Genomic DNA, 22,593 nt, shown 5'->3' with positions numbered 1-22,593 from the left:
GATCAAATCCAACTTTTTTCAGCTGTGCCTTTCGTCTTAAGTCAAAGCTATTATAATTTACTATTATTTAATGATTTTGAAAGAGTAATCCTTATTACATCCAGGCTAGATTAGCTATAATGTAAACGTGAACACATCTCCCACATTTTAGACTCCCTAAATCCCTCATCTAAATGTATGCTACAGTGAGACAAAGTTAAACAATAGAGGTTCGAGGCACAAAGTAACGTAGGCATAGACAGGTAGGTGTTGGTCTTACTGGTCTGACTTATCTGACTGGTCTGGTTATCATTTGATCATTCATTAAAATACACAGTCTTAACAACTAACGTTGTCAATAACAACTGTAGGCCTACTACACTTTATGCCAGCATTCAGATTTCAATTCTGTAGGCCTACTTCTGGGCAATGCCACTTGCGCATCATGTTCTCTTGCCCCGCTCTATGACTGTTGCATAAGTCGTATATTGTCACAACAGTCTCGAGCCACTTCGAATGCTGACAGTAAATTCAGAATTTAATTTCCACTACCAATGTACCCATCTTTAAACAGTCCAACCGGAAACACCTGCGATGCGGAGACGCAGGAGAACAAACTTTCTAAAATCATTGCAGTTCAGTATGAGAATAGCCTACGCATTGTAAAGCAGGTTTGATCACAACAGCGTTCGTTTTAGCCCTACCAGAGAAGCTTTGGGTAACCTATTAAAATATTGCAGTGTACACAAATTAGCCTAATTAAAGTGAAAAGAAAATAGACAAATAGTTAGGCAACCTACGCTCAGCTTAAAACATTATAAGACTTTAAAATATGAACGAATTTGAAAACATTGCTTTACCTTGCCTTGAAAGTCTTAGTTGAGGTTATCGAAAGCAAAATACTAGGGACATTTTGCTAGGTGAATCCTAGCAAAAGCTACTCTCCATGGGATTCACTTGCTTAAAGAAAAGTAACTTGATAGAAAATGTTAAACGCTGAATCCTCTTGTGGGCTAGTGTATGGGTTTCCGATTCCACAGACGCTCACAGCACAACTAGCAACATCCAATCCATGTCACCAGTATTGTGCACCTTCTTTCATACCTGTGGTAATGGGCGGAGATAGCTAAATAGACCAACTCCCTTTTTTCCTCGAAAGAATTGCATGATGGAAATAGTAGCCTAACCTAACACAGAACAGAGACGGTGTTTTGAAATATTTACATATCATAGTCATAATGTTTTATGTAGGCTACACTGAGGAAAAAAAGGGTTCTTAAATGGTTCTTCAGAGGGCTGGATGGTTCCCAAAAGAACCATCACTCTTTAAAGGTCCAGTATGTAGGAAATAATGGAAAATAAACTGTAACCATTCCAGAAATGATCACCATATGTTGTCAGAGAGTAAGGAAACACGATGAATTGAAGTAATGGCTTATTTGACAACATTAGCCTACTCTTAAACCCATGAAAAAAAATGAGTTACGGGGCGGAATCGCATTAAAGGCTCTGGCATGGTCCTGCGTCACATTTGCGCGTGTCCAAGACGTGCGTCATTTTTGCCGTGGACGTGAAGCATACTCCAATTTCTGCTGTCCTGAATGCGCGTTAAATTGTTAAGGTTAGCGCCTGCGCACTACGGATTAACTGTGATACTCTGCCCCACCAACTGGGGACGGTACGTCGAGCCTGTACGGTACGTGCGAGCACATCCCAAGTGTTACATGGGTTTCGCCTGAGCGTTGTAGATAGATACCTTTAATTGGCTCTGGGTTTTGCGATTTGATTTCAGCATACGCTCATTTTTAAAAGATGCATTTAATCCGAAGTCATGTCAGCTCTCTATGCAGGGAGTAGGGCTGTCACTTTTATTCGAACATGACGTGAAATATCCGTAGTCGAACTATAAATAAACTATTCGGTTTTTAGTGCTGTGTAGCGCATTTCCCGGTGTTGACAGGCGAGTTTCGAGATTTGAGTTCAGCATTGTTCAGGAGTAGGCTAGGTGATAATGATTGCACCTGGGAGAGGTAGGCTACATTCCCTTTATTATTATAATCACTATTGATAACGCATTATATAAGGAACAGGCGAGAATGCATCTCGATCAGCAAGTGTTACATGGGTTTCGCCTGAGCGTTGTAGATGGATACCTTTAATTGGCTCTGGGTTTTGCGATTTGACTTCAGCATACGCTCATTTTTAAAAGATGCATTTAATCCGAAGTCATGTCAGCTCTCCATGCATGGAGTAAGGCTGTCACTGTCTATGATTAGTTTTATTTTATTGTTTACCATCTCATTCAGTGCTATATGATCCAGGGCTCATGACCAAATCAAGCCAATATAATAGCCAGTAGCCACAATGAGCCCATGCAGCCACCCTGTTTCGACAATCAAAGGTAACGCACAGAACGGCCAGCAGACAGATAATTACGTCCCCAACTCATCTAAAATGTGGTGTCTTGAAATACTTTGGGTTCTACACCATAGATGGTAAAGTGACCGTTAAATATAATGTTAAAGAATGTATCTGTGGATTGTGGCTTTACATCGGTCGAAGTTGACTCCATCTCAAAGCCAGGCAAGCTGAGTCAAACGAAGAATATCAAGTCTGACGCAGAGCTGGCCATATTTCTCCACAACAGGTAGCCTAGGCTAAACTTCATCTGCATCGCTAACTTCAGCTAAATATGTTACGTTGGGTAGAGAGGTTTTGTTTTCACTGTTTCCGCAATGTGTAGCTAGGTCATGGTTGAAGAAACGTTAAAGCAGCTGCAGGTCAACGAACGTTAGCTAAGTCTTCATTACATCTGGCAACCCAGAAGAGGCTCGCGTCTGGTAGTGTTGAGAACCAAAGATTCTAGAGCGCTACGCTCTAGAATCTTTGTTGAGAACGTTCACAGTGTTTTGATTTTGGCCTACAGAACGTTCGGTAACAATCCTATAAATCGCACCTTTAAAGAACCATTTTCTACCATTTATTCCAGTGGATGGTTCTTCACTTCAGTGGATGGTTCTTTGTGTAGGCCTCATGGTTCTTAAAGGGCTTTTCATTCCATTTTGGTTCATGTGAGGTATTAGATAGGCCTATTGAGGTATTAGGCCTACATACACTACACATCACCCCAGGCCCATATGTTAGGCTTCATTCATGTGCATTAGGCCTATGGCATTATGAGATGCACAACAGAAATGTGGTATTTCATATTTTATCTTAACTTAAACGTAAGGTATTATTGTTGCTATGTAGCTTTAATGTTATATTGTAAGTTGCTTTGGATAAAAGCGTCTGCTAAATGTAAATGTAAATTTCAATGACTTAAAAATGGGCAATGGTGACAATGGGGAGATTGTTTCTATATGGAGTCAAAATAGGGTCTTTAATATTGAGAGCTTGTGTAAAGATGTTCACATGTGTAATAAAGTTTTGCAGCTGTGCAAAAGGAGTTCTGTATGTGCAAAAACATTTCGTAGCTTAATGTATTTTTACATTTGTGGTAGTATTGTCGATAGGTTTAATAACACATCAAGGGGGTCCTTGGCCAGAATCTAGTGGTATTTGGGGGGCCTTGTCATGGAAAAATTTGGGAACCAAATGTGTGTTTATTTGATCTTACCTCGACCTTCAGGTTGCTAGGTTATAGGGACGCTGGCGACACACACCGCTCCGTCTGGCATCATGTTTTTGTTTGTTTTTATGTAATGTTCGTAATTTTATGTAATGTCATGTTTATGTTTTGTATTGGTTTGTCTAGTTAAATGTTTTCCCTATTTATTTACGCTATTTTTGATAGTTTCCGTGTTATTCTTAGTCCTTTTTACTGCTTCTAAGTCAGCTGATGTCGTTGACATTTGTCCATTGGGAGCTTTCTATGGCTAGCTTTTGCCCTAGCTGGGCATCGGACATCCTTCCATCTATCCGTGAGCGGTGCAGCACTTCACTGTCTGGTCGAGGGGATCTCTCGGGACAGCTGGACCTAGACTACTCTGCGAAAGATCTGCCGTGGCCGCCGAGCTGTTGCTGACCTGCGAGCTGCCATGCCAACTGCAGACTAACTGGGCCTCTGACATCCTTCCATCCATCCGTGAACAGTGCACTTCACTGTCTGGTCGCGGGATCTCTCGGGACAGATGGACCTAGGCTAGCTACTCTGCGAAAGATCTGCCGTGGCCGCCTAGCTGTTGCTGACATGCGAGCTGCCTTGCCAACCAGTGGTGTAGGGATTTTTAAAGTGGGGGGACGCTATTTTAATGACGTCATTGCAAAAACTGTCACATTCGCATCTCCACATACATCGGTGCGTAGCCTAAGGCCAAGGCCAAATTGTTACCAGCTTTCGTGAACATGAAACCGAATTAAAAAAATAAATGGATTAGCTTCAAAATGTACCCTAATGTCTTCACCCAAATTACACTTTTCCACCAAAGTCTATGAATATGGTCTGTTTTCATTTTGTTGTATCATACAATAAACAGACAAACTATAATATAGAGTAGTCTAATCTCCTTGACGCATAACATGCCGCGGCATGGCTTCATTCATTGCCACACGTTAACGATGGCAATAACAATAGCACAAGCAGGATTCACTGTTTGACACGCATATTCAACACGTTGTGTGGGGACTGATGGGGCGTCATATGAATTGAATGTCATTGCGAATGATTAAAATGCAGAGGTGCAGTCAATAAAACAAAACAAAAAATAACAGAAACACTGGGCAGGCAAGTGCCAGTCATTTGAAACGTTTTTGTTTGGATGAAAGTAGCTGCACCAATCGTAAATTTTCCTAAACTTGTTCAGGTTCACCCAAGTTGGGTCATTATGGTTAAATAGCCTTATCACTTATATTGGTGCTCCCTCGATAAAAAATCCCTCGTCCATCGCACATGCTTATCGTGTCATTTTGATCACTGGATTACCTGCTTTCTGCAAAACACAACTGAAGGGGCATGAAGATGCTTGCTAGATTCGGATACAGGCAGTTGCATAATCTATGGTTTTATAGCCACTTTCTAGCTACTTTCGGGTAACGCGGAACAACGAGCTGTGTAGTTTTTAAGGTCTTTACGCATGATGGAGTGCTACAGCATGACAGTCATTCTTGTAACGAATTTTAGGACAAAGAGGCCTAATTGGAGACGTTTGCGTGATGTGTAGTTACCACTGGTAACAACTTGTTATATTAATAAATGCTTATTAAAATGCTCAAAACAATGCTCCAAGAAGTGGGGGGACGGCGTTCCCCCGCGTCCAACGCCCACTACACCCCTGTATGTAAAGCTCTATGTGCTCTGTGTTTGAAAAGTGCTAGGCCTATATAAATAGGCCTACATTTTATTATTATTATTACTCTCTTTCTCTCTCTCTCTCTCTCTCTCTAGGCCACTCTGAATCCAAATATTCAAACACTTGGGTGTGCAACATTTGCTTTTTTGGTCTGCTTTCTGATTATGCCTTTGTGTGGCTATATCTTCGATCTAGTAAACAATATCCAAACCAAAACAACTGCATCCTAGTATATATTCAAACCAAAACAACTGCACAACCTTTAGGTCACTCTGAATGCATCAGTGTGAAACCATTAGAATATCATTAGATGTGTGATGATGTTCAGGAATGGACAACTAACCATTTCTGATCTGGGGTGCGTTTCCCAAAAGCATAGTTGGGTGGTTGACATGACATGGCCTTTTTTTGGTCCAATGTGTCAAAGATAGGTAAATTAGAAAAAAAAAATATTTCAAAAACTATGGTGATATTGTTCAGAAAATGCTGTTTTATATGAACATACAGAGCATTCATGGGATGAATCTTCCATTTTTTCACAATTTTCAGCCAAACCAGAAAAAGCTCATATGGCGTGACCTGTCCCAGTCACATTTCACAAATTTTGATTTTGAATAAAAACAAGAAAATGAATTCATTTTCTGTTTATTCAATCATATATTGATAACCCAGATGCCTACTTGAGAGTCTGCTTGACTAAAAGTTCAGGCATAATATTGTGAAGCCACTCTTAACTAAAACACTTTGTCCCAGAAATGGATATCATATGGTGAGACGCCATATTACTTTTTTTAAACGGGCAATTGTTTGGAGACCTTTGGGGAGTAGGGGTCCTCCTTTCAGGAGGAAGAACAACACCTCAGAAGGACACTGAAAGTTACAAGGTGAGTTTTCTCTCTTCATGTTTTCAAAAAAATCAAGTATATCCGGCACTCCTGCTTCAGTTCCCTTTTGCATTGTCTTTTGGTGTGATGCATTTTACGCAAAAATGCCCAAATAAAATTACTTTTCAGTCAATATTACCTTTAAAACTATATTGTCATATTGCAGTTAGCATGTTTTTAGGATGTTAGCATAAAAGCACATTGCTTAATGTCATGCTAAGTACATGAAACCTCATATGGTGTGACCCATATAGTGTGACCGGGTTTTCTCGTCACACCATATGACATACGTCACACTGTATGATATAAACTGTATTTTCCTGCATAAATAATGTTTTTTCATACATATGTTTAACTCATAATTAAGTGTAATATATATTTTTACATATTTAACATGATTTAAAATTTATTATTTAAGATGTGCAACTATTAGGGTCAGCAAAAGTCACAAGCATTTTCTTTCTTTTACATCAAGGTATGTTAAAATGAATATGACGTTTATTGAAAGATTGAGGACATATGCCTTACTCTGTGTATTGCTGAAGAAATATACTGTAAAATGTAATAAATTTCACAAGGAAATGCTAGATCTTGATGAAGTAATGATAGAAGATTATAATACATTGCTCACATTAAAAACAAAATACCCCATTATAATTTTACAAACAATAACTGTCATGTCACACCATATGACAATTTTAGTCACTACCACAACTAATTAGTGAATAAATATGAATTTCAACACAAAATCTAAAAGACCATACATATTTTTGGAAATGGAAGGGTCAGTACAACAGGACTAAGTGATTTCCATGCCTAATATCTGAATTTTAAAACGTCAACCACCCAGTTGCTAACCTAGCAACTTAGTTGGTTGGCAATGGGAAATAGCATTGCAACCAACAAGTAGTTAGCAACTATGCTTTTGGGAAACCCCTGAATGGTAAATCAAGAAATATTGACTAATCACGTGTAGGCCTTGCACACAGTGTATTGTGAGATCCAGTATATTATCATCATAGAGTTGTAGTTGATTGATAGCAGTCTCAGATCAACCCACTTTCACCAAGACGTTTTGAGACTGTTTTAAGACCATTATGAATTAAATTTAACACAGATTTCCTGCAAATAGCAAAGGAAAATAGGATGAATTGTTAACAAAGTAAAGAAATTTGTGATGCAGGCTGCAGAGATAATATCCATTATCAGTTTCACTTTGACCTAATTTGTATTTTTATTAGATATTATATACAGGTGGGTCTCAAAATATTAGAATATTGTGGAAAAGTTAATTTTCCCCTATGTATTGTGTTGATATATGTATTGAACCTGACGTCTTGTACCTAATCAGTTCGGTACGGACACATGTGCCTTTACACCCCTACCTTGCACACATACTGATCAAGTGATTCACTGATGCCATGAAGTGTCATGCACAGATCTGTGTGGCCTCTGCTACTTTGTTTGAGTGTCACCTTACCTCTCCCGCTCCAGAAGGCAGATGTCAATCATGTAATACAATAGTGCATTTACAAGTATACGTATACCACAAGCACATCTATACTAATAAACTTGCTACATAAAGTAAACTTGGGAATTGTACTTCAACTGCACTTAAGTTTACTTAATAAAAGTAACTTTAAGTATGGTAAAGGTGGCCTTTAGATAAATATGTGCTTTATACTTTACCTGATAAAAAAGTAAAGCAGCTGTTTTTTCCACTTCAAGGTCATCTGGTGCCAAATGGTCAAGTGCAAATAGACGTGTATAATTACAAAAGTTTTATTTCATTATAAGACACAACAACACTTTAATACTGCAATGTATTTACAAAAGTAAAGAAATTGAACACTGTTTGGCACTCTTTGTCCACGATCATAAAATACAGTCAGTATACTATTTTCCAGTGTGTGGGCTGTTCACATTCTGGTTCACTGTCACCACAAAAGCGATTGTATGTAGTTTTAGGGTCAAAGCCCAAAATTTCTCTCTCCTCGTGAATTCTGAATGAGAAGGTTGAGACTGAGGTACCAATAAAATACCTGAAGAACAACAGAGAATTGCATGATAAATGAAACAAGCTTGTTAGGAAATAACAGTATTGAAAATTCAGGGATGGGCAGCGTCAACAGTGTGTAGGAGGTCAGGGAATGTTCAGAATGCACCTGTGAACCTTGGCCTGATGTTTTGGTATGAAAGAAGTCTCTACAAGTCTCTCCAGTGGAAATGTACAACCAGTCCGTTGAATGGCAAACTCATTTACTAGTGATCTTCACTAAAGCACTCAAATAAACTCAAATGGCTGAACGCTAATGAAAAACACGAGTACCACATTATACACCATGGGCCAGTTTCTTGTACATGGATTAAGTCTAGTCCTATCACTAAAAGAAACTTAAACATTGCTATTCAAAAAGGTTTAGTCTTGGACTAGGCTTAATCAATGAAAAGGACATTGGCCAATGTGTATAATGTGCTACTCATATTTGAGTAATATCAGCCGTGTAGTGTCATGCACAGATTTGTGTGGCCTCTGCTACTTTGTATGAATGTCACCTCTACCTTACCTCACCCGCTCCATAAGGCAGATGGCAATCATGTATAAGCATTATTTATACTTTGTTTGACTGGTTCATGTCTTCAGATAATAGGCTGATGACTCACCCTCCCTCATGCCCAAAACGAATAGTTTAAATCAGAGATGGACAGAGACTTCGTATGACAAACTAGTATACAACTTATAACCAACGCATACCATACAGTGCCATCCAGAATTATTGGCACCTTTGGTTAAGATTACTAAAAACAGGTATAAAAAATGTATCTTTTGGAGATTTGCTGTAATCTCACAATAGCTGCTTTCAGACACGTCCTTTGCAGAATATGCGGAGCTTTGTCAAATGGAGGTCCGACCCTTCGAGTGATTCAGATATGATGCTAACATGCTGACATTATGTGATCATATGTGTGAACGACACCGACACACATGAACCGAATCTCAGTGTGGTTGAACAGGTTGAACACGCACATGAACAGAATCTCGCTTCGTTCAGACACAAGCTCATTTACATAATGTCCGTAGGAAATACTAGGAGGGGAGTAGTGTAAGAGCCGGCTAAGTTCGGAATTCCAAATAGCCCGTTATGTTGTTCAGATATATGGCCCAACTGACATCCGCAAAACATGCAGACTTACACCTAGGTCTGAAAGCAGCTATTGAAAACAATCAGGAAAAATCCAACCTTGAAGGGAAGCAAATTTATTCTGAGTAAAAGGAATATCTCATAAAAAATAAATATCTTATTTACATCGCCCACAACTATGGCACCCCTGCTTGTAATATCTTAACATCTGATCTTAACAGGTTAGCAACTACAGTTTTGGGAAACGCACCCCTGTACCTTTATTTTGGCTCATGAATGATCCAATCACGACCCACTTTTAGCAGAGATTGACAGATTTCCATTGAAAATGTTTTTCCTTGGGGTTTGTGATGCCATGTACGTTATTAAGGTTCCCAAGATCTTTAGGAATAAAAACAGCCCCACAATATCATAGTCCATCCACCAGTTCTCATTAGGCGTTATCTTTTCAGTATAGTCATTCTTCTATGTATGCTAAACCCACCTAAAATGTTTCTTGCCTGACAATAGACCACAATTCCATACAAAGTCACTGTACCATTCAGTAACTCCTGCCGTTACATTTGTAATTTTGGGGGGGAACTTGGCGACCCCAAGATGATACCTTTTTCTGTAACTCTCCATTAGTGGTTCTTATGGAATGTTTTGCCTCCCTTACCATCATCCATCTTTTCAATTACTGTTTTAACTGTAAATATGGGCATTTTCAACAAAGCACCTCGTTTTTATAGCCATTCCCTGACTAATAAATGTCAACACACTTTACTTTAATTTTTTTATTTAAATTTAGTGTATTCTCTAGTCTTTTCCATGTTGAAAAATTACTAGGGGATTTAGCCTCTGTGTCACTTTATTTCCATACCTTAGTGAAAAAGAAAGTCATGAACTACTTCTGAAAGTTCACCGCCACTCTGATTAACTTAAAGAAGTTGAATATAAATAGGGAAATGCTTCTGTTATATTTTGTAGATTTTCTAGGGGTGCCAATAATTGTGGACAACATGTTTTTGTTAAAAAAAAAAAAAAAAAAAAAAAAAAAAAAAAAAAAAAAATTATATATATATATATATATATATATATATATATATATATATATATATATATATATATATTATTTATTTATTTCAGATTTCAATTTTTCTCAGAATAAATTTGCTTCCCTTCAAGGTTGGACTTTTACTCATTGTTCTCATTATGAGATTACAATAAATATTTTTTTATGCCTGTTTTTAGTCACCAATTAGGTGCCAATGATTTTGGAGGGTACTGTATGTGGTAAATATACTGAATCCTAGTAGTAATGTAAGACACATACAATAATAACAATAAAATTAAAACACTGCACCTGGCATGGGCACAGATCCACTGGTCAATGATGGCAACACCACCATCTTTGAGGAACTCCAGGTCCTCCCAAGTGGGTTCAAAGCGCACCATCTCTGGCAACATACGCTTCAACTTGGCTAATTCTGTCAAAACCATAATAAGGACATACGTTGTTTAATGGAAAGGAACTTTTATCCAACGAAAAGAAGTGCCTTTGTATCCCAACTTAGATACTTATCTATATCCACATGCAAAAATATGTACAGCCTATATACACAGTCCCTATTCACATGTAAAACTATGCACTTTGAATTCCCTATTCTAATTTCCACTTAATGTGGGTAAATGCCCGAATTCAAAAAGAGAACTAAAACACATGGAATGCAATACCTTCTTCATCCGCATCCGTGGCAACAAAGAGATTCTCTAGTGCGTGCTTCTTCATAAGACTACGGATTTTTTTCACAGCTCCTTTGAGGCTGGGGACATCTTCTCGGTGTCCCCATATGAAATCTTTCCTTCGGAGATGGACAGCTAGATATGGGCCACCCTTGGCACTGCCCAACTTGGCCTGCATAGATTGTATGAGATGTTTACAATGTTTACAATTAAGTGAACAAATTAATCAGAGTACATATGCCTAATGCAAATTATTAAAAAACAACAATTAAAACCCACACAAAATTCACACAAATTCCACATCAAACACTACAAAATGATGGGATAACATGAAATCAATCATAACAAAATTGCCACCTTCATCAGTCTCCAGTCCTCACTGTACACAGTATGGTCTTTTTCATCTGTAGAGTTCAAGTACTTGGCTCTGAAATCATTTCCAATGATGCGAAGGTGTTTTGCAAACACCATACTGCGTCTTGTCTAGAGGAGAGGGTAGAAAAGTAACACTTGGGGTAACACAAAAAGTAACACAAATCCATTTTTATGAATTTAAAAGAAATTGGTAGATTTGGAGAAGATCGCAATGGCAAAGGTGCCTTAAAAGATCAAACAACAATATTAGAGGAGGAAATTCCTGAGTAGAGATGATGAGAAGTTGTTAAAGTTGTTAATTGCTCAAACATCCAAAATGTTTAATCCAATGTTTCTAAACATACAGTAGTTATGCAAATATCAGAATGCTCATCAGAATAATGTAACTTACATCCCAATAATCTTTCCCAGCATAGTGATCATGGAGGACAGTTTCTGCTCTGTCAAGCATTACTGACCTGCAGTCAAACGAGAGAATCATTCCAACTTTTAACTTCTTACACATGCAAAACAGATGAGGCCAATTTCCCTCACGGGATCAAAAGAGTATATATACTTATACAATAGTCAACTTGCAAGCTCCATAAGACCCAATCCATAATGACATCTTAACGTCAGATGAAAACTTACGTTGCTGTAATATTTGTTTGCAGAAAAGGGGCCAAGACAGAGGCATGACCTTGTGCAGACAAACAGGTGACGTTGATCCCTCGAGTCTCCTCATAACCCCAAAACCAACCCCTATGGCAGAAACCAGACAATAAATCTCAAAGGACAGAGAGACAGCTACTCTTTGGCAATGAAGAAAAAATACAACTGCATATTGTATTGATTTCAAGTAACTGATGTCAGGTTTTGTAAAGATAAATACAGAAGGCTAACAGCATTACACAAACATTTGTTTGAGACTCATTGTCTACCCTGTATGCACTCCTAAACATTTGTGTTTGTCCAGGGCTTAAAGCAGAGAAAGGCATTGAAAACTTCTGAATCGTTATATATTTAATTCAGCCTATCACATGTCTGAATTCTGGCACAGTGCCTGAGAACTTTAAGCCCTGCACTATGACAGAAAATGATTGAAATGCCACTATGAAAGTTTGTTTAAGGCACTGCTCAACTAATGCAGGAGTTAATGCACAAATTTACATGTGCAATGACAGACACAGCTGCCGAACAGATAAGCACATACAAAAAATAGTTGGCAAAAGATACTCTGCTTAAATGATTTTTGTGGCTGGGTGTTACCTGTAGTAGCCCTGCTTGTCTTTTGAGTACATGAGGCGTTCAATGCAGGGCCGCTCATCCACCTTTTCGTCCCATTTGCCATCTGTCCAGCCCTCGGCATAGTTCTGCAGGACCAGCACCTGATCAATGAAGGGCCCTCCTGACTCTGAGAGAAGGGAAAAATGGATCTCCATAATCAGTGAAGAATTTATGACAGAAAAAGTAGCCTCACATCATGTAGGCAATTTTCCATCACAGGTCATATTTATTAATTACCTAGTCCTTGACTACGCAACTATGATTTACACTTCAGAATGACGTGTACTTCAAAGGTCCCCTGTGTAACGTTTTCAGTTGTATGTTAACAAAATCAACATTTCCCATTCATAAATGTGGCCCCATTCATGTTTAATTACCACCACCACCAAATCGAAGCATAGCCTACCTATTGGCTTAGAAATCCTCATTTACATCAACATAGTGCAGTGTCGACCATGTACGCGCGCCATTAAAGATGGCCAGCAAGGAAGGGACATATGCAAAATACAGCTCAGTCTTTGGCGTCTGCATGCATAGAAAAAACATTAGCTTGGATTCATCTGCAGAATTTCCCTACATTCAGCAGTGTAAGTTACGAACCCATTTTCTACAAGTCATATGTCTTGCTTCCTAATAATCCAACATTGAAATTGTATTATCCAACTAACTAAATAAAGAGAAAAATAACTTTGTTTGTGATCGGTCACTGTCTCACTTGATCTCATACTGGGTGACTTTAACATCCATGTAGACTCCAGCAGCTGTTCCTTCGCTGTGGATTTCCTCTCACTGTTGGACTGCTTTGACATTAAACAACATGTACAGGGCCCTACACATGCCAAGGGGCACACCCTGGACCTGGTGTGCTGTGTTGGCCTAAGCCCCTCCCATCTCTGCTGCACGGACCCGGCTGTCTCCGACCACCAAGCCATCCTGTTCTCTGTCCCAGTGTCCCTCCCTAAGCAGCCTACAAAAAGGTCTATCACATACAGGAACACAAAGCGTGTGTGTATACCTACGCTGGCTAACACCCTAGCTGCCAACCTCGCTATCCACCCCTCTAACCGCACTGCCGACGGCTTGGTGGAACACTTTAACAGCGCCCTCGCCCTCAGCCTCGACTCTGTTGCTCCACTCACCACCAAACTGGTCTCCTACACCCGCCCCGCTCCCTGGTTTACCCCAGAGCTGCGGAGGCTTAAGTCCATGGGGCGCCGGCTTGAGAGAGGCTTCACAAAAGATCCGGCCTCACTGTCCACCTCGAAGCCTACAGAGACCACATCAAGTGTTACAAAGAGGCTCTCACCCAGGCAAAAACACCCCATTACTCCACACTTATAAACAGCCAACAAAAGCATCCGAAAATGCTTTTCTCCACCATCAACCGCCTTCTTGACCCTCCCGACACTCCGCAACCCTCTGATGCCGCTGACCTCTGCTCCAGGTTCCTGGACTTTTTCCACCAGAAAGTGGCCATCATCCACCGGCAGCTCCAGGCATCCACACCCTCCCCACCGGCCACACTACCTCGGCAGGACATGTACCATCCTTCTGCCTGCCCACCACAGCGCCGCCTCTCCACCTTCTCCCTGTTGGATGCTGATCAAGTCCTCGACCTCTTGACCAAAGCCGGGACTTCATCCTGCAGTCTGGATCCACTACCCACGACCCTTGTGAAGGCCTGTCTCCCCACCATTTGCCCCCCGGTGGTTGACATCATCAACGCCTCACTTGGCTCTGGTGTGGTACCCTCCAGCTTTAAGTTGGCGACCGTCCGATCTCCAACCTTCCGTTCCTGAGCAAGATCTTGGAAAGAGCAGTGGCTGCCCAGCTACAACATCACATGTCCCACCATGAGCTCTTTGAACCTCTCCAATCGGGCTTCAGACCCCATCATAGCACCGAAACCGCCCTCATCAAAATAACAAACGACCTCCTGATTGCTGCAGACAACGGCCTTGTTTCCATCCTCATCCTCCTCGACCTCTCTGCTGCCTTCGATACCATTTCCCACTCCATCCTCCTTTCCCGTCTCTCTGAGCTCATCGGCCTTACCGACACTGCTCTCTCTTGGTTCCAGTCTTACCTCTCCAACCGTAAACAATACATCACTCTGCAAGGCTCCTACTCCACCACTGCAACAGTTAACCATGGCGTCCCCCAGGGATCTGTCCTTGGCCCTCTCCTCTTTACCATCTACTTGCTCCCCCTCGGTCAGATCATCCGCAACCATGGACTCAGTTTCCACTGTTATGCAGATGACACCCAACTGTATGTCAGCACCAAGCCCTCCTCACAACTCCCACCAATACAACTCAACAACTGTCTGCATGATATCAAAACCTGGATGACCAACAACCTTCTGAAACTCAACACCAACAAGACAGAGCTCATGGTGGTGGCCCCACCACTGCTCAGGAAGGTTGGAGACCTCACCCTGGTCATCGACGGCTGTCCCACCTCCCCATCTCCCAAAGTGCGGAACATGGGCGTCATTATGGACTCCACACTCTCATTCAGTTTCACTACTGCAATGGTGTCCTGTCTGGGCTGCCCAACAAAGCCCTAGACAGATTGCAGTATGTCCAGAACTCAGCTGCCAGGGTGTTAACCCACACCAAGCCCTGGCAGCACATCACCCCCATCCTTAAGAAACTCCACTGGCTGCCAATCAAACAACGCATCAGCTACAAAATCCTCCTCCTCACCTACAAATCACTTCACTCACTGGCACCCAAGTACATCACTGACCTCCTCAACCCGTACACCCAGTCACGGTCCCTGCGCTCCACCAGCAAGGACTTACTCTCCACTCCCCGCACCAGACTCAAGACCTTTGGTGGCAGGGCTTTCTGTGCAATTGCCCCTACCCTTTGGAACACCCTGCCCCCTCCTATCCGTTCCGCCACTTCTCTGACACAGTTCCAAAAGAACCTCAAAACACACCTCTTCTCTCTTGCCTACCCTCCCTAAACCCCTACCCTGCCCCTGCCCCCCTACTCCCACTCTTGTAAAGCGACCTTGGGTATCTTGAAAGGCGCTATATAAATTGAAGTTATTATTATTATTATTATTATTATCTCTAGTTTCTAGAGCCAGAGACAGTTAACAAACTAACCTAACATAGTTTTGCGAGAACTTGTAGACTACCACAAAGTTGCTGAACATGTGTTGTTTCAGGTTAGCTTGCAACAATATTGGCAACAGCTGGCATCTTTAGGGGAAAGTCCGTAGGAGTCGATTGCCGACTGTGGAGTAACACGCTCTGGAAATTCACAAATTCGTCGCCGTTTCTTTTGAAATTGAAATGAAGTTGTATGCAACAGCAAACCCTAGCTTACTAACAGGTTGGAATTTTGAAATGTCACGTGACGTGATGTCGTGCAACGACGTGATGCAATCGACTCTTGCCTGTCTTCAGCTTAAAGTTAAATGAATGCCATCAAAATTCTAACCAGTAAAAGCCTATTTTTAGCATCCAGTGTTGGCTAACTCAACTCAACAAGCTAACAGCCTAACCTGTATTTAATTTAGCTGTAACTGATGTCTGCCTTGCTGGGTTTTAAAAAATGCGCTTGTCATCTTCCACTCACACCTCATTAACATCTCGAGTTCTTCAGGGCCAAACTAAAATACCTACCCTGTAGAAGTTCCGGGGCTGTTGTCTAAAGGAAACACAAACAAAGGGCCCCAGCCCTGTAAAACCAGGTTCCAGTTCCTGTAATGGAAACTCGACTATAGGTACTGTAACTACAGTGTAAAATGACATATACAGAGATGTGTAATCTTTCTATTTCGGGGGGAATATAAATGCAATATACAGTGCACACAAATGTTCACCATATTTGGATTACAAATCTACTAGTCAGGGTTACTTCCTATGTTAAAACCTAATATGTTTGAAATCTTGGCAATAAAATAGCTTAGTTGAGATCTGACACTTGTTTCACTGTCCATTTGTATTTCAGCCTGGCCCATCCTGTAAACATGGATTTCATTACCATCTGTTTTTATATGCTAACTCAAGTTGGTGCAAACTGAGATTAATCAGGCATCTCACCAGCGATGAACTCTTCATATTCTATGACTGGGACATTGGCCTGGAGGCTGGTCACACTAAAGAACTCTCCCCAGGGAATGCGCATTTGATGTATGTCAGGACTCTGCCAGTGGTAGAGACGACCCCAGGGTGGCAACACCAACACCCAGTCCCCTTCTTTCCTGAGCGTTTTCACCAAAGACACCATACGGATGAATACATCTCGTCGCAGGTTAAAACCCTCTGGGGGATTCACATCATAGAGCAAATACCTAAAAGTAATGAAAGAAGAAGGTCATGAAAGTGCAAGTATGACTTATACTTTCTACTCAGTCATTGACTAACAACACAGTTCAAAACATAGGCTATAACCATTTACCAGAACCAGATAAACTTGATAGACCACCCTGCTGGGGAAAAACAGTGCAAGATTTCATTCTGCCCGATGAAATGAGCATATGATGCCCAATCGTGTACCAAATAGTGTGTTCTTATTGTTCCTGCTCTGGCATTCATCTGGGGCCAGGAAGAAATTGAGGTGTGAGAAAACAAGAGAATTAGTATGGGAGAAGTATGGGGGAAGGCCTCTGATAACTATCCGAGTCAAAGTGTTATCTACTCATTACCTACCTGAACTTCTGCATGGACATTGTTGTTCCCACCAGAACTGTACGCTGCTTTCCCAACAACAAGCCTTGGATAACCAGCAATGTCAAGACCCTTCTTAACAGGAAAAAGATGGCGTTCAGAGAGGGGGACATGGCAGAGCTGAGGCGCGTGCAAGGGGAACTCAAAGTCAAGCTGAAGGAGGCTAAGGAGGACTACAGAAGGAAGGTGGAACAGAAGTTGCAGGAAAACAACTTGAAGGAGACATGGGACTGCATGAAGGTTATCATTGGCCTGAAGAAGAACAGCAGCTCTGTGGAGGGGGACCAGGACAGGGTGAACCAGTTGAACGACTTCTACAACAGGTTTGACTGCCCTGCTCCAGCTCCAATGGCGGTGGTCTGTCCACCATCCCCCACCCCCACACCCCCTCAATACCAGTGCAACACTCACCTCCATCATCACAGGTTATCGTACCCCCACCATCACTGGATATTAGGGCTGTAACGATACACCAACCTCACGATTCGGTTTGTATCACGATTTTTGACCCACGGTTCGATACGAATCTCGATTTTTCTTTCTTTTTTTTGGGGGGGGGGGGGGGGGGGGCTAGACATTTTATTAAATAACATTTTAATAGCCTCCCTTAGAACACCAGAGGATTACAATATAATATATCTATTATTTTATATCCTGATGTAAAAATATTTTTCTGAATGACTGATATTTATGACAGCACACTTTATGCAGATTGATGATCAGTCAACTTCAATGCAAGAGTTTTAAACAAATATGTGCAGCATGCTAATGATGCTAAGCGGATTTAATAGTAATTTAGCTAGTCGTCTTCTATGCGTCCTTGCTTTCACGATTGTGAATGTTTTATTTAAGTCGCGCGTGTTCATTGAGCAGGAGCTCGAGAGGGAGCGCGAGAGAGAGGAGGCAAGGAGAGGGGGTTTACTTCTATACTGTTTGGTAAAGTTGCACACATAGTCTACAAGGAAGTAAGGAGAGGTATGAAATTATTATTTATTTATTTGTTTGTTTTTGGACAACGTAGGCTACCGATAAGTAAAGCGGGAGATGTGGGTTGCTTTTGCGGCCGCGTAAGATGCAAAGCACTGCGTGAAGCACTAGAAAGGTGTGTTGCGATTCTGCCTTTTCACACCACGACACAGTATCGTTGATCTGAATGTCGCGATTTCGGTTTCGAATCGTATATCGTTACAGCTCTACTGGATATTGCACCCCTCCCCCACATGGCTATCACGAACAATGAGGTGACAACGACCTCAGTCAACAGCCATCTGACACACAGATCCCAGATGCACCCCTCCCCCTCCCCTCACACCCCTCACCATTACAACCGGTCAAGTGAGAGCCCAACTAAAGAAATTGCGCAGCAATAAAGCAGCGGGGCCTGACAGACTGTGTCCAAGGCTACTCAAGGCCTGTGCTGCTGAACTGGGTGAGCCACTGAAGCACATCTTCAATTTGAGCCTATGCCTTGGACAAGTTCCAACACTGTAGAAGACATCATGTCTCACCCCTGTCCCTAAAAAGCCACACCTTAGTGAGCTTAATGACTACAGACCTGTTGCTCTTACATCACATGTGATGAAGACAATGGAGCGATTGGTCTTAGGTATGCTCAGACCCCAGGTACGCCATGCACTAGACCTGTTACAGTTTGCATACCAGGAGAAAGTGGGCGTGTAGCTGCGCTTTTTACGCACGCAGCCTTTCCTTGTCCCGCTCTCTCTCATATCCCCCTGCCCCTCCTCTGCATGTGCATTTAACAAAATATTCACGATTGTTGAAGGATTGTTGTTGCCACATAGAAGCATTGCATAGAAGACGTCTGGCTAAATTGCTATTAAGTCCGCTTAGCATCGTGACCATGCTGCGCAAATTTGTTCAAAACTGCTGCATTGAAGTTACCTCTGCTAAGATCTTATCACAACATAGTAGGCTACATTGAAGAGACTAAACTAAGTTAAGTTATGCAATCAAACAGTATCTCAAAGCTAACGTTAAAATACTGTTTGGATGTCGAATTTAGCATGCTTAGCCTACTTACAGCTGCTTGTCAATTTTGTTGAAGGGCTCATTTTATTGACTCTGAATGTTTGCAAAATCCCGATGTAAATGGAAAAGTGTTTTCCAAAATTCAAAAGTGCTTGTCCCAAGGAGAAGTACGAACCTTTACTTTAACTATGTAGAAAACTTTATGAATTGCATCCACACATCAGCAGTGACAGGCACTCAATTAGACCGATACAACCCCCCCCTTGTCCAAGTCAGCTACCGCCACAAATTGAATCCAATCTGTGGGAAACACTGGTTTGCGTGCTATATTAGCACATTAGCACATATGCATAATCCCTCCCTCCATGCCACAGCCGAACTGTGGCCACAATTATACCTTTTCTTAAAATAGTTAAATATATAGATATATAGACTTTAATTCTGCACTGTTGGACTTGCACTATCAAATTAAGGGGCAGCTGTGGCCTACTGGTTAGCGCTTCGGACTGGTAACCGGAGGGTTGCCGGTTCGAACCCCGACCAGTAGGCACGGCTGAAGTGCCCTTGAGCAAGGCACCTAACCCCTCACTGCTCCCCGAGCGCCGCTGTTGTTGCAGGCAGCTCACTGTGTGCTAGGCAGGCACTGTGTGCTTCACCTCACTGTGTGTTCACTGTGTGCAGTGTGTTTCACTAATTCACGGATTGGGATAAATGCAAAGACCAAATTTCACTCACGGGATCAAAAGAGTATATATACTTATACCAGAGAATGTCTAATAAGGGGAGAACTGCCACTCTCGGAAAACTTCCGGTTTCTGAACTGGTTGCAGTTCCCTCTGTGGTTCCACATGAGGGCGCTCGTCCACGAGTGCAGAATGCATGGAGGAATCTATGGAGAGGTACCCCTCAAAATCCACTTTTCTCGGGATATAATTTTTTTTCAAGTAATTTGAATATTGTATTCGAAAGGGGAGGCAAAGAAAATACACTTGGTGGAGTATTATATTTTTTAAAGTCACTTAATTGTTCTAAAAAGCCTTTCAAACGTGTCAATGACGTCACTCATTATGATTAGCACAATGCTAGCGTGTTATGAACAACAACGACCCAAACTGTAAGAAATCAAAAGGACATAAGTACTCGTTCATTCAACTTTTGACCTATAACCCATGTTGAAGTTATATACACTACAATCAAATCTGAGATTTGTCAACGACAATCAGGTGAAAGAGACAAATTTAGCCATCTAGCTCCATTGACTCCCATTCATTCTGCACTCATGGCGATCGCCCCCAGTGGAAATCTGGTGGAACTGCAACCAAAATTCGGTACAATGGTTCTTAATACGGAGTGGCCAGGCTCTCCGTAGACGGGCTCTGCTTATACTATCACCATGACCACTATCACCATTGCACTATCACCATGACACTCATTCACACAGAGCACCTTACCTTACCTTACTATGCACAGAGAATCACAGGCTCAGTCCCTGCCTCAGTCATTGCAAGCGCCTCTGATTGATTAATCACCACTATGTGGATACTGTTTATAGAATTGATTTAGATTAAGTGTTAGTTAGTATAATTTGTATTTTAGTATATTTAGTATATTCTTTATCTTCTACTGTCCTTATTGCTTAGTTGTGTTTTTATATTATATACTTTAATTACTTTTTCTGCTGTTAAAAAATGTGTATGTGTATTTATCTATCTATCTATCTATCTATTAACATTTAGAGTGTAGGAGGGACTTTTGAAACAGAATATCTGCCAATAGTTTGAGATACTCAATAGTTTTTTTTCTCTTCAGTACTCTCTTACAAGACTCTTCCAGATTTATCAAGGTTCAGTCTACAAGATTGGTGCCCAGAAGTATGTCACATGTACTTCTGTGATTGTTTTTCTTACAACAGTTAAAAAAAAAACAGCTTATGTTGGTAGCTGATTTGAGTTGGTCTAAGATGGTCTAGATCAGGGGTCGGCAACCTTTTCTCTTAAAAGTAAACCAGAAGTAAAAATAAATCTGTCTGGGGCCGCAAAGATGTCGGAAGCATTTAAAAGAAATCAGTTTAGACATCTCTATCTTTGTTAGCCTCAGGCATATGGCATAATTGTCATCTGTATGTGGTGTATTGTACAGTATAATACTTTCACTATGTGTTGGGACAGCTTGAAGCTTAACAAAAATATGAAATTGTTAGAAATATTTCATAACTTCCATTTTTAGAGGAAGCCAAGGAGCCACCAGAGAGGAACTAAAGGGCCGCATGTGGCCCTCGGGCCACAGGTTGCCTACACCTGGTCTACATGTATGCAAGCTGGAGATAGTAAGAGGCTGGCGGACCACTGTCGGCCCTCTGGGAGCAGTTCTGGCAGTTTAATTAAAATGTAAACATAATTTTAATAACATTTCGTATCTTTTCTTAATATTCACAAGTTAAATTAAAAGTGATGGTAGTCCAGCTGTGGACCAGACGTGGCACGCCACCACGTACACCAGGCTCCTATCCGCTATCTACATCTGGGTGTGACCATCAAGCTGGTCATGCTGGTGTAACTTGATCATGACCAAAACCTGCTAAGAGGAACCTGCAAAACCAGCTAGAATAACCATCGGTGTATCCTGTATGAAATGTAGACAGAACAGGCTAGCCTATTTGTGCAATTATAAGATCTGAATCGAGAGAGGTTTGTAGGTTAATTGTTTTGAGGATAGGCTAATTAATCCATTGGTGTGAATATTGTTTTAAAAAGTTGTATGTCATTGCATTATATTATTTACAAGCCTATAGGCCACTGGGGTAGCGTATGTAGGCAGGCTACAACGTATCTGTTTAGCGTGTTGAGAACAGCTGTAGCCTACAGTGCAACTGTAGCCTACCTCAGATCCTTTGCAATTGCTGACTGGCTGACAGAATTCCCTGCATGAAAAGCAAAATCCTCAGTTTCGGATGCAGCAATTGTCACAACTGAAAATGACAACACGGCGAGCCAAAAAACGTTACAATAGATTGTGAACAACCATAACAATGCAAACCGTCCGATGTCCGCCATTTCTTTTTAAGCCACGCACTTCCGGGAAAAGTAACACATGTTCAAATCAGAACAAGCGTTACTGGTTGCATGGCAACTTTAACCACTAGAAAGCTTCACCATTCAATTAATAGGCTTAAAAAAATAAAATAAAATAAAGGTGCGGGCGACGTATTCATAGTCCACGTTCAAATCTGAAATGCAGTTTTTTTCATGTAAATG

The 22,593-nt window shown here is 41.3% G+C and overlaps 2 protein-coding genes across 6 annotated transcripts in view; both read right to left on the bottom strand.

Annotated features, from left to right (window-relative positions):
- abca12 (ATP-binding cassette, sub-family A (ABC1), member 12) overlaps nt 1-1,033 on the bottom strand; it is a 66,681-nt gene extending 65,648 nt beyond the window's left edge. For all 4 annotated transcript variants that reach the window (XM_042082406.1, XM_042082415.1, XM_042082423.1 and 1 more), the window contains exon 1: nt 840-1,033. The gene's annotated coding sequence lies outside the window, so the exon portion shown is untranslated. The remainder of the gene's footprint in view (nt 1-839) is intronic.
- Nucleotides 1,034-7,922: 6,889 nt separating this feature from the next.
- pofut2 (protein O-fucosyltransferase 2) lies at nt 7,923-22,424 on the bottom strand. Of its 2 annotated transcripts, none has more exons than XM_042082492.1 (9): nt 22,220-22,424; nt 16,724-16,974; nt 12,646-12,790; nt 12,028-12,138; nt 11,789-11,855; nt 11,380-11,505; nt 11,014-11,194; nt 10,643-10,766; nt 7,923-8,196 (listed from the first exon to the last, which is right to left on the bottom strand). In XM_042082492.1, the coding sequence occupies exons 1-9, from the start codon at nt 22,390-22,392 to the stop codon at nt 8,043-8,045; spliced, it is 1,332 nt and encodes a 443-aa protein (XP_041938426.1). In that variant the 5' UTR covers nt 22,393-22,424; the 3' UTR covers nt 7,923-8,042. The 2 variants fall into 2 exon arrangements, with proteins under 2 accessions (XP_041938426.1, XP_041938436.1); XM_042082502.1 differs by lacking the exon at nt 22,220-22,424 and adding an exon at nt 16,304-16,328 and having other exon boundaries at nt 16,724-16,871.
- Nucleotides 22,425-22,593: the final 169 nt, after the last annotated feature.

Source organism: Alosa sapidissima, chromosome 2 (genome assembly GCF_018492685.1).
Source record: "Alosa sapidissima isolate fAloSap1 chromosome 2, fAloSap1.pri, whole genome shotgun sequence".
Taxonomy (NCBI): domain Eukaryota; kingdom Metazoa; phylum Chordata; class Actinopteri; order Clupeiformes; family Clupeidae; genus Alosa; species Alosa sapidissima.
This window is presented reverse-complemented; position numbering and strand designations above follow the sequence as displayed.